Source organism: Octopus bimaculoides, chromosome 26 (genome assembly GCF_001194135.2).
Source record: "Octopus bimaculoides isolate UCB-OBI-ISO-001 chromosome 26, ASM119413v2, whole genome shotgun sequence".
Taxonomy (NCBI): domain Eukaryota; kingdom Metazoa; phylum Mollusca; class Cephalopoda; order Octopoda; family Octopodidae; genus Octopus; species Octopus bimaculoides.
In genome coordinates, this window is record NC_069006.1 from 4105836 (window position 1) to 4118792 (window position 12957).

The window sequence follows — 12957 nt, forward strand, 5'->3', positions numbered from 1 at the left end:
GGTGAATTGGGAATCCACAATAGTACTTTAAGGGTCCATATAAAACTTAATTCAAATGCCTGTTGCAAGAAAGTCAGGGTGTGGCAGTTAATGCGGACAATGAAGGAACACCCAGGAGATGCTATCTTCAATCCGGATTCAAAGTGAACCAGCCAGTAGGAGACCTTGGGGGGGGGGGGGAGACAAAGAACAGAATGGCTGGATAATTAACATTCACAGTGAGTGTTGGTCACACCTGAAAATCCATCAGGTAAGTCTGATGACCGTGGCTTCTGACAGGACCCTATGGAGGAAGTAATCGAGGATTCTACACCCAGGAATAGTGGGTACAGAAGATGAATGAATGTGCTGGTTGCTAAAGAGACAAACTAAAAACAAAAGAAAGAGCAATGTGTAAATTTATATGAAAATAATTTATTACAGCAATCAATAGGATAACTTGTTACGATGTGTACCCATTTCAAAAGGAAGGGCAGTTTATGAAAAAGAAACAATGCTAATATTGTTATTTATTTCAATGAAATAAAGTTGTATTCATCTGGGAAAAACAAACAACCCTTTTACTGTGGAAATCAGATATATCCATTCAAAATTTCCTTCTTAACTGGAGAAATTAGTTTTATACAGCTGTCAATTTTTTTGTTGAGGAATGTCATATTTGAAACTTTTTATTGAAATACAATTTTATTGAGGCAATGCGACTTGCAGAAAATTACCAATCCTATTTTTTGGTAGATATGCAACATCATTACTGAAATAACTATGAAAAATAATTTCGCATTTAAAGGGTTATACAAATAAACAATAACAATATGCAAACTACCCGTGTCTTATTTTTTCACATTTGTATTGTTTCATTCATTATTTTCTTCAATTAAATTTTTTATTCTCTCCATCATTAAATTAATAAATTCGTAGCATAACTCAAACAATTAGTCTGTTATCTCACTATAAAGATCATCACCTTGCTCTCAAGTCCATTGCCTCACACTCAGTACATCACACCTCACTGTAAGGTCATTGTCTCAATGTAAGGTGACTAATAAACTCACGACAAAGCTGTTATACAGCTTTGTCAAATCCTTCATATGCAGAACATTTTATGCTCATGTTATATGTAAAGCTTTACCATTTTTATGTGGCAAGAATATCATTTTTACAATAGTGGCTCAGGAAATGAGATTAATGGTTTAGATATAATTTATCATTAACTCATTAATTTTAATATTTCTAACAGCACTACATGATTTTCCATTTTTTTTAGCTAGATTTTATTCAAGATTTAATTATTGAAGATGTTGAGAACAGATAAATTGACCAATCAGAAAATTTGTACGATTCACATCTAATCCCAGACACCATTGACATAAATCACTTGCTTCACTTTTTCCATATATTTTTCTTCCTTTTTTTCATTCACAAAACGTCCGATAAGCATTGACTACATTGTTCCAACTTTCATCTAATTCATCGTGAATCGTCCTCGTGTTACCATAGCATCTGCGTAACAAGTTTAAGTTCTGTACGCAGTTGTGTAAGGACACTGGTTCCTGTGACGGCCCCAAATCTGCATTCATTATGTTTTTCCTTAATGTAACTTCTTCCTGGAAGAGTTCCACCAACGACCGATTTACTGATGTGCATTTACTTTGAATTTCCTTCATCAACTGATTGAAATTGTTAAATTGTCTTAAGCTTGGAATTAATAACTTAATTGCCATTTCACCAAATTTGGAAGTCAACTCCTCTTCATCAAATGATATCAACATGCAATACTTGTGGGTTCGAGCCAAGTTAACACGAGTTTTCCCTGTAAAACAGAATAAAACTGTGGTTTATATATTTTTTATCCCTCTTTCAGGCTCCACCCCATTCTTATAATTCTAGCTCCAAGTCAAACTATTTAAAGAATAAAGAAATAAACAAAAGACCCCTAATCACAATTAATTAAAACAAGAAAAATCAAACGAGCCCAATAGTTATCAGGATGCAGGATTGTACAATTCTAATTCTGGTTCAAGGCCTTCAATTTGAAGGGGAGGGTCAAGTCAGCTTTATTTACCCCACTACTGGACAGGCATTTTATTTTACCAACCCCTAAAGGTAGGGCTGGATTAAGATCCATAAAGGCCCTAAGCTCTTAAAAAGATCTTGGTGCCCCTCATATATATGTAATTCAAAGTATAAATAATAAACTATAAACTTTTACTTTTTAAAATGAAACAAAACTAACAATAAGATGGAAAACAATGTTTGTTGTATGCATCAACTTCATTTATATTTGAAAAGGATATCTACTTTTCTCTTTGCAAAATCTGATCAGATTCTCAAAATTAATCTACATCTGCTTCTATACTTAAGGCGACAAGGCCTCCCAGATCTTATTTTAACAAGTCTAAAGTGATTTCTTTTGTGTTGTAAATCATCTACCATTTCTGAGGTACCCGCCTCCCTTACTGTCCTAAACATTGGCTTATTTTGCATAATGTTTAATTCAGTGCTGCTCAAAGGAACAAAAGAATTTTGTCCGATGTGCTAACATTTCTGTCAGCTCATCATGTTTCAAATTGTTACACAAGATCAGCAGTCTTAGGGTGTGGGTCAACTTGATTGTATCAATCTCAGGACTTGATTAATAACTTTATTTTCTCCAAAATGATCGAAGACGAATTTGGCTGGATTTGAACTCAGAATGTAAAGCATCAGAAATGCTGAAAATGTGCAAATAATTGTCCCAGCTCACCACCTAAACCATTTAGCATTTAAATCAACCATATCCAGTCAAAATATTCTACATGTTTTATGTTCAAGGTGACCAGATCTGGCCTCTCACAAACCCTACAATGTCATTAAAAAAAACAATAAACAGCTACCTCATCAAAATCTCAAAGCTACGAAATAATCATGTTAATAACATTAATTCAAAGTGAATAAATAAGCATTACATTTGACAGAAGAATCTGAATGCTAAAAGATTGATAATAATTTCAAATTTTAGCACAAGGCCAGCAATTTTAAGGAGTGGATCGAGTATTGTACCGAACACAATACTCGACAGGTTATTTCATTGATCCTGAAAGGAAGTTAACATCAGCGCAATCTAAAATCAGATGAAATGCTTCAGGTCTTTCCTTTTGATTCTTTATTCCAACGATTTTGCCATCTTGCCTCATTCACCTGCCTCTATATAATGTGGAGTAGCCATGGACCTCCTATACAAAACAAACTTATTCCTGTCTCTTGTATCATACCTCTCAACCAACAAGGCATGTAGCTTAGTGGTTAGGGTATTTGGCTCAAGTCACGAGTTCAATTCCTAGTAATGCATTGTGTCCTCAAGCAAGATTTTAGTAGGATTTGACCTCAGATTGTAAAGAAACAGAAGAAATGCTGCTCAGCATACCTGTCAGGTGTGTTAACAATTCTGTCGGTTCACCTAAACCCTTTAGGCCATTCAGCTGACAAAAATGCATTGTACCTGTAATTCAAAAGGGCCAGCCTTGTCACATTCCGTGTCACGCAGAATCTCCCTGAGAACTACAATAAGGGTATGCGTGCCTGTGGAGCATTCAGCCACTTACACATTAATTTCACAAGCAGGCTGTTCCATTGACCAGATCAACTGGGACCCTTGTAATTGTAACTGACAGAAAGCCAGTAACCCCTCAACACTGCATAAAGCCTCCTCATTCTGATTCTTCCCCTCAAAGTAGGGGACTCTTTAGTCTTATTGTTCTTGTATCCACTGTGGGAGAAGGAGAAATTGTTTTAATGAATACTTTTCCATGCTTGCATGGGTTGGACAGAGTTTATTGAAGCAGATTGACAGCTGGATGCCCTTCCTGTTGACAACCTTTACCTGTTTCCCAAGCAAGGTAATATTTCCCCATGGTCAAACATTTTTGCAGAATATTGGAAACGAAGGACATTCATTTAAGACAAAGAGGCATAAACATATCCACACACATCATGGGCTTCTTTCAGTTTCCATTTACTAAATCCACTCAAGGATTTAATTGGCCAGGAGATATAGTAAAAGACACTTGCCCAAGATGCCACATGGTGTGACTGAGCCTGAAGCCATGTGGTTGGGAAGCAAACTACACAGCTACACTATGAAAGGAATCCAAAATAAACTCAGGATTCTAACCCTGAAAATGTTAGAGAAGAGCAGTGCCAGACCAAAACAAGTGTGAATACTTACTACAATGAGTGCCAATTACTTTTATACACAATTCCACGGACGTTTGTGGTGTTTTTGCCTTTTGGAAGATGTGAAGAATAATTTCTTCAACCTCCTTTAAATCATAATAACTGGAGACCAATTCATTAAATTCTTCTTCATGTTTCTGGAAAGAAAGAAAAAAGAACCATGAAAAATAAAAAACTTGTTCGGAAAGTATACAACATTATTAAGCTAGGCACTAAGAAAGGAGTGACCCTGGTTGCATGAAGACCTACAGCAGTCACCAAAGATCACAATCACTTAAATGCAATCCTTAAAAGAAAATGAATTAAAGAAGGGCTCCCCACCCGTCAAACTAAGGACCAGTACTAGGATGCAGAAAAATCTAAGTTCTATTTTATTGACTGTTGCAGTTTGCAGAGTGTTTTTGTTACACATACAGAGAGAGAGAGAGAGAGAGAGAGAGAGAGAGAGAGAGAGAGAGAGAGAGAGAGAGAGAGAGAGAGAGAGAGGGAGGGAGAGAGAGAGAGAGAGAGAGTGTGTGTGTATATATATTAGTCTAGTGGTGGTCTGCCCATAGGAAGGTCCTGTGCATGTAAACCTTCTCCAACGCTCTGTATGCGACCCAAGAAGGCCTGTACCTTCCCCTGCCATCATAAAATAGATTACTGGAACTTTGGCCTCCACAACTAGACTACAGACGAATACTGGATTGGTTTTCTATTGCCTTCTCCATCCAAGTGGGATTTGAACTCAGAATGTAGAGATCCGGAAGATATACCATAAAGCATTTCTGCTGATGCACCAACGATTCTGCCAGAAAAAGGTGTGGGCTGCAAAGGGAAGCTGAAGCTGTTCAAAACACTGGTCTGACAAGTGTTATTTTACGGATGTGAAAACTGGAAAGGGACAAAAAAGTGGAAGGAGAAAAAGAATGGACAGAATCTAATTCATAATCTTAAAAGGAGAATACTTGATATCAAGTGGCTGCAAGGAGTCTGAAATAACAATTGAGACAACAATGGGTATCAACAGAATCAGGGACAAATAAGATGCAGGCATTTGAACTGGGCTGGATGTATCCTCAGATAAAAATCAAGAAAGCTATTGTACTTGGTCAGATCAATAAGTATCTGGACCGTTGTCATAGTAATGAAGCTAAAGCATGAAGAATGAAGCCACTTGGTACAGATTGACTTTGAACTCTGCTTTGCATGCACACTAAGTTTTAACATTCTAGCTCACTTGTGCTGTTTACAGCAGTGCTTGGAAGTAATGTGTGTAGCATGTGATCATCGCATTGACCATGATAGAGAAAGATGAGCAAAGAATCTGCATCAAATTTTGCCAAAATCTTTGTGATACCTGCTTAGAGGCCTATGAAAAGTTTACAAAACGTTTTCATTGTTCTCGACAAGAAACCCGAGTGTGTTTCTGGTCAGCTGAAAGCAGTTTTGGCACAAACTTGGCAGACATGTGTCTCATACTCAAATCCTCAATAATAACTGACTGAACTTAACTGTAACATCCAGATATGCCACAGATGGTGATTCCATGATTTCCCCTCAGCTGCACGTACATCTGCAATGTTTTTCTCAGTTCTACTGGGTGCTGGCAGACATCTTTTTTACTTGTCATTTGACTGCTGCCATGCTGGAGCACTGCCTTGAAGGGATCTAGTCAAATAAATTGACCTTGGGATTTGGTTTTTAAGCCTAGTATTTATTCTATCGGTTCCTTTTGTTGTAGTGCTAAGTTGTCAAGTGGTGATGGCAGACACAAACACAGACACACATATATACAGGCTTCTTTCAGTTTCTATCTACCAAATTCTATGCAGCGGGACTGAATCTGAAACCATGTGGTTGGGAAGCAAGCTTCTTACCACACAGCCATGTTTGCACCTATAAAAACTAGCGTTTCCATGCTGGGAATCTAATCTGGGCTACCTGAGTGAAAGCCAGGAATCCTAACCACTAGACCATACACAAAATACAGAAAACATTTGATATCTTAAGCTTTATAAAACATACAGATTTTAGTAAATCAACTGACAAGATTACGTATGCAGGCAAGCACACTCACAATGTGCTTTTGCATAAAATATTTAAATTTAAAAGGTACTCACCTGAAAAAGCTTGTCAACACTGTTAATAAGAGTCACCTTAAGTTGTATAGGGTGATAGCATTTATCTGGAAAGGAATATTTAAAATACTGAAAGTAATCTAACATGATTTAAAGGGTTTATTATGTAAAGTGTTACTTAGCATACAAATTAATGAACTTATTGTCATTATTCAATATCTGTCTTCCATGCTGGCATGGGTTGGTTGGTTTGATAGGACCTGACTTCAAGCTCTGTCCGCTTTGGCAGGATTTTTACGGCTGGACGACTTCCCTGACACCAACCGCTTTACAGAGTGGACCAAAAGGTTAAACACAGAGGCAAAAGGTGAAGTGTAAGAATCTTGGGGCCACATTTACAAGAAATGGGAGGCAGGAGGATGAATTGGATGCCAGGATTGCAGGTTCAGACACAGTTAGGTGCCAGCTTCAACATTTGATCCTCAAAAGAGGAATGGTTAAAAAAAAGCCAAACTTGATATCTTCATTTTGGTTTTTGCATCTATCCTCAATCTTTGGTCATGAATGATGGGTAATGACTGAAAGGGTATGATTGTGAGTTCAAGTGGCCAAAATGGGGTTCCTCTGGAGGATCTCTGGAGTAATGTTACTAGACAGGGTGCTAAGCTTTGAGATCAGGGTCTCTCTCTCCAGGTGAACCTGCTATTTCTCCACATTGAAAGATCACAGCTTTGGTACTGCAGACATGTGATTAAAATGTCAAAGGAAAAGAATTACAAAATGGATTCTTCAAGCTGAGTCACCTGGTAGAAGACCAAAAAGTAGACCAAGAATGAAATAGTTGGGTAATATCCATTAGTCTCAGTTGGTCAGACGAGGGAAGCTGGCAAGAATTCTTAATGGATGTTTTAGATAGGATGCTATGGAGGAAGTGTCTGAGTACTATCACCACAAACCTCCCAGGAATAGCAGGCAGAGAAAATGAATGGTTGGATAAATCCTAGCTCTGGAATGTGAGAGGAAAGAATTGCAAGATGGATTCTTCAGTTTGAGCCAACAAGCAGGAGACCAAGAACAAGATGGTTGGATAATATCCACAGTCTCAGTTGGCCATACTCAGAAATTGTGCAGGAAAGTGTAATAACTTGTTTCTGATAGGACCCTGGGAGGAAGTTTCGGAGGATTCTTCTACCATGACACTTCTAGGAATAATGGGTGGTGGAAAAAAGATGGTTTGTTGTTAATCACCTTTGCAGTTTATTCTCAAAGAACATGTTTCAAACTGGAAGATAAAGCATTGGTAGAGTAGAGTTTATAAACATTTACAGCAGTAACCAAAGTGTGTGTGTGTGTGTGTGGGGGGGGGCATGGAATGATGGTTGTAAACCAGTTTCATCAATCACAAAAACCATGCTGTTTGTTTCTATTCTGTGAAAAGCATTGAGGAATACTGCTTTGCCTGGAAACAGGTGAGAGTTGGTGGCAGGAAGGGCATCCAGCCATAGAAAATGTTTCAAACTGACCCATGCAAGCAAGGAGAAGTAGATGTTAAAACAATGAGAGACTGATCGATCAATAAATTGATTTCGTACTTTATCTTGTCTACATATTTGACAACTAAACAAAGCCTTATGATCAAATACAGATGGCGCCATACGCTTGCAGTCCACTATAAAAGCACGCCTAGGCTTACTGATAGGTCTCAACTTGTGTGATCTTTATAAACAAAAGATGTGCATAACCATGTCTACGCTGCCTCGTTCAGTTGATTACTTGAGTGTTAGGGTGCTTGGAAACAAGGAAGGGTTGGTGACAGGAAGAGCATCAGGCTGTACAAAACCTGTCTCAATGAATTCCACCGGACATATGCTAGCACAGAAAAGTGGGCATTAAAGACATGGTATGGGGGCATGGACTGTATTTGCCTAAGATTACTACTAGTATTACTACTACTGGTGGATAACTCCTTTGTACCACTCAGGCAACAACCCTCCAGTCCATGGGTCTGTTTCGGTAGTTGTTACTGGTGAGTGAGGGTTTTATGAGGATGGAGTGCAAATCCCCCCTCAATTTCTTTTAGCTGCCTTTTACAACATGCAGAGGAAATGCTGGGTCTATTCTTTGACACGCTGGTCCCGACACAGCATAAAAGTAACATGAAATGAAGTGTTTTGCATAAGAACAGAACACACTGCCCAGTCTGGGAATCGAACCCACAGCTGTGAGCGCAACACCTGAACCATTAGGCTACAGGTCTTCACAAAGAGATGGTGATGACAAAATTCTTCAAACCTTTGTAGTTGCTGGTTTAAAAAAGAAACACGTTTACTACTCCTCTGGTTTCACTCCAAGTTTGTGATACTGAGAGATATTTGTTCGAGTCAAACTGTGGCCATGCTGGGGCACTGCATTGAAGGTTTAGGCTTGGTGGATGAGAAATTGTTGAACTAAATGTTTTATTTTGATGCCCACATTTCCATGCTTGCCTGGGTTGGATGCAATTTATTGAGGCAGATTTTCTACATCACGGTGTCCTCCTTGCCACCGACCCTCCCTTCCAAGCAAATTAACATTTCCTCATGCCTGGTCAGGTTTGGACATGATTTTGGAAATGAAAGTTTGTATGACAGTGGCACTTATTTACAACTTTGGCATGGTGTCAAGCCAATGAAACACAAACACACACATACAATGTGCTTCTTTCAGTTTCTGTCTACCAAATCCATTCACAAGGCTTTGGTCAGCCTGGGGTTATAGTTGAAGACACTGGCCCAAGGTGCCATGCAGTTGAACTGAACCCAGAACCATGTGGTTGGGAAACAAACTTTACACAGCCACACCTGCACCAATTACATTGTATAAATCAGAAACTGATGCTGGCTACTAATAAAGCAAACGGTTGAAAAGTTAGGGTAATTTTTACAGCCTGTAAGGTGCAGGGATTAGAGGATATAGCATCCGGCTCACAATCATAAGGTAATGAGCTTGATTCCTGGACCGGGCTGTGTGTTGTATTCTTGAGCAAGACACTTTATTTCACGTTGCTCCAGTTCACTCAGCTGTAGAAATGAGTAGCGACATCACAGGTGCCAAGCTGTATCGGCCCCTTTGCCTTTCCCTTGGATAACATCAGTGGTGTGGAGAGGAGAGGCTGCTGGTCTTCCATAAAACTTGTGTTTCGGAGGGAAACTGTCTAGGTGCAATCCCATGGTCGTTCATGAGTGAAGGAGGTGGGGGGGGGTGTCTTTACCCTTTACCCTGTATTAGGCAAGACATGGAAGAAGAACAGTTGGACTTACATGTCGAGTCATCTTCACGTTCCACTGGAGAATGAAGTCGAGAACTTTGATCAGACAGGAGACGAGTTGTTTGACTTACTGGGTGAGAAGTGTCCTGTTAAATGAAAATAACCATCACAATTGTCTTTCGCTACAAATACAGAGGGAGTGGTAGTAAGGAAGGATCGGAAAATAGATTTATAAGCCCTAAAAATTCACTCCATAATTGCCCACGGGCATATGGTGTAGTGGTTAAGGGCGCAGACTACTAACCCTAAGATTCCAAGTTTGAGTCCAGGCAGTGACCTGAATAATAGTAATAATAATAATAATATCAAAAAATACCTTAGGAATGAGAACCCAGGTTCAAAATTTCCCCAAGACACCTGATGAAGGCTGGAGGGTATATCAGCTGAAATGATGTGCTAACAACAAACAGGATGAGGACAAATATCTGTCAAATGTAAATAATGTACATAATTCCTCATCTCTTAAATATAGAACTGTTGGTTGGCACTTTGTTGGTTACGACGTTGAGGGCTCCAGTTGATCCGATCAACGGAACAGCCTGCTCGTGAAATTAACGTGCAAGTGGCTGAGCACTCCACAGACACGTGTACCCTTAACGTAGTTCTCGGGGACATTCAGCGTGACACAGAGTGTGACAAGGCTAACCCTTTGCATTACAGGCACAACAGAAACAGGAAGAAAGAGTGAGAGAAAGATGTGGTGAAAGAGTACAGCAGGGTTCACCACCATCCCCTGCCGGAGCCTTATGGAACTTTAGGTGTTTTCACTCAATAAACACTCACAACGCCCGGTCTGGGAATCAAAACCACGATCCTACGACTGCAAGTCCGCTGCCCTAACCACTGGGCCATTGCACCTCCACATAGAACTGTACGAGATTTCAATATTGAATTTTTTTTTGTACATGCTTTACTCTTAAATCATTTACTGTAAAGCTGCATCCTTTGATGTACCTTAATAGCAGATACAACCATTATCCCCCACTGTTACAGCTACTGTGGAAGCAAACCTTTTCTTTTAATGATTTTGTCTCAAGGCTTGAGACCACTGTAGTGTGAGAGACTACAAAGAAGGAAAAGAGAGAAGGGTACAAATTCAAAAGCTGTTTACTGAAAGCTTAAGGATTGAATATCATAAACCAGAGGAGAACAAGACAATGCTAGCAAGTTCCAGAGAGCAGCAGTCAGAGGAAAGAAGCTATTTGAATAAAAGGAGTTATGACAAACAGGAAGTTCAACAGGGAAACAATGGGGCTGGGAAAAGAAATGGGTAATATGTTTGAATGCCTGACAGGAGGTATTAGACCAGAAAATTCAGAGCAATGACCATGGAAATACTTATAGAAATCACACACACATGCAGGTAGCATTTTTGTTACTCTTTGCCCGCTACCAAGCCCTGTATGGCTACTCCAACACCTTATGTCAAGTCTGTCTTTTACTCTCGCCTCTCTATACAATGTAAAGGATGGCTGACCAACCAACGAACATTTGTTGTGGTTATTTTTAAATAAAGATTATAAAATGTAATTGTCCTCTTAATCTTAATTGCTACATGTAAACAATGCTAAAAATCAAATTCCAAGATATGCTATTTTATCTTTATTAAAAAAAAAAATACCATTATATATATATATATATAGTAAAACATGAATAAAAAATAAACAAGTATGAATTAGATGTATAGCAAATATATTCGATATTAGTGAAAGTTTAAGATGGAAAAAATAGGGGTGGAAATGGAGTTTTGAGCATGGCTCTTCATCGGAAAGGGGGAAGTCCAGAGAAGAAGAAAAGGAAGAAAAAGAGTATTTAAAGGAAAGAAAAAGCATGCGTCGTTACATGGCCAAAAAATAACTGACCGGAAGGTGAGAGAGAGATACAAAATACGGTTTCTGAAAGCAAGCAAGGAAGAGAGACACACAGACAAAATGCTAATTAAATTAATTTAATAAATCTTAATGGTAATGACTAAGTATAAAAGATGCTAGAATCCCAAATCCTTATCAAGGGAGCAAATAACAGGTAAGGGCCAGCTGGACACAATCGCCGAGAAAATAGCTATCCTTCGAGGTCCCAAACCTCATGATGAGAAAAGTAGTTTATTATCCCTGGTGATGGCAAGCCGGCAGAGTCATTAGCATATTGGACAGAATGCTTTCAAACAGCATTTCTTCCCATTTTATGCTCTGAGCTCAAATGCTGCCAAGTTCAACTTTGCCTTTGGCCAAATGTCTTCGATTATAGTTCCAGGCTGGCCAAAGCCATGGGAGTGGATTTGGCTGACGAAAACTGAAAGAAGCCTGTTGCATTTGTACATGCACACTGTGTGTGTGTGTGTGTGTGTGAATGCATGCTTGTGCACTTGCATGTAGGCTGTGTGTGTGTGTGTGTGTGTGTGTATGTGTTTTCACCACTGCTTGACTGGCATTGCTTTGTTTACATCCCTGTGACTTAGCAGTTCAGCAAAAATAAATCCTTAGAATAATTATCGGGCTAAAAGAAAAAAAAATGTACCTGGGGTGATTTGTTCAACCAAACCCTTCAAGGTGGTGCCCTAACATGGCTGGAATCCAATTACTGAAACAAATGAAAGACAAGGCTTTTCGATGAAAACTGACCCCTAACTTGGCCCATTTATTTCATTTTGCAAAGAAGACATTCAGCTTATCAAACCACAACCAATTTAATTGGGGAAACAACCCATACCAGCCACTGCTTCTGTAACAAACTTTATATGTCATACGCACACACGGGGAGCTTGTAGAATCGTTAGCATGCTGGATGAAATGCCTAGTGGTAATTCACCCATCCTTCAACTGCACCCCACACATAATAATCAAGGGGGTTGCAGTCTGGGGAGTTAGGTGGCCAGATGTTAGGGGTGATGTGGTCGCAGAAATTGCCTGACAGCCATTCCTGGGTTCTCCTGCTTGTGTGACATGGTACAGAGTCCTGTTGCCCGACATAGGGTCTTCCAGCAACCACTCTCTTGACCCAGGGCAGCACTACCTCCTCCAAGCACTTGATGTAGGTCTCCGTGTTGAGTCTGAGTCCATATGGTAAGATGAATGGAGGCATAATATCGCCATCACTAGTGATCACTCCAAACACCATGATGTTGACTGGATGTTTGATTTTTATCACTCTCAGTACATGTCCTCAGATCAACACCCAAACACTGAAATGTTCATATTGTAGCTTCTGGCGCAAACGTCAAGCTGTACAGCACGTAGATTCCAAATTTCTGGCAGAATGAATTGCGTCATGGTGCTGTTTTTCTCAGACAGTGCCCAACTGACCCCATTATGCTGTGTAATTGGCATAATCAAAAACAATACGCGAAATTAAAATATAAAATGACAATTTACCCATCGC

At 39.4% G+C, this 12957-nt stretch overlaps 1 protein-coding gene across 2 annotated transcripts in view; it reads right to left on the minus strand.

Annotated features, from left to right (window-relative positions):
• Nucleotides 1–394: 394 nt before the first annotated feature.
• The window catches only part of LOC106883969 (uncharacterized), a 17701-nt gene continuing 5138 nt past the window's right edge, over nucleotides 395–12957 (minus strand). The window contains exons 2-5 of one of the 2 annotated variants that reach the window (XM_014935127.2): nucleotides 9572–9665; nucleotides 6315–6379; nucleotides 4205–4349; nucleotides 395–1828 (exon numbers count right to left, since the gene is read on the minus strand). In XM_014935127.2, the coding sequence (XP_014790613.1) occupies nucleotides 1413–1828; nucleotides 4205–4349; nucleotides 6315–6379; nucleotides 9572–9665 (720 nt within the window). In that variant the 3' untranslated portion in view covers nucleotides 395–1412. The remainder of the gene's footprint in view (nucleotides 1829–4204; nucleotides 4350–6314; nucleotides 6380–9571; nucleotides 9666–12957) is intronic. The other variant, XM_014935128.2, reaches the window with a different exon arrangement.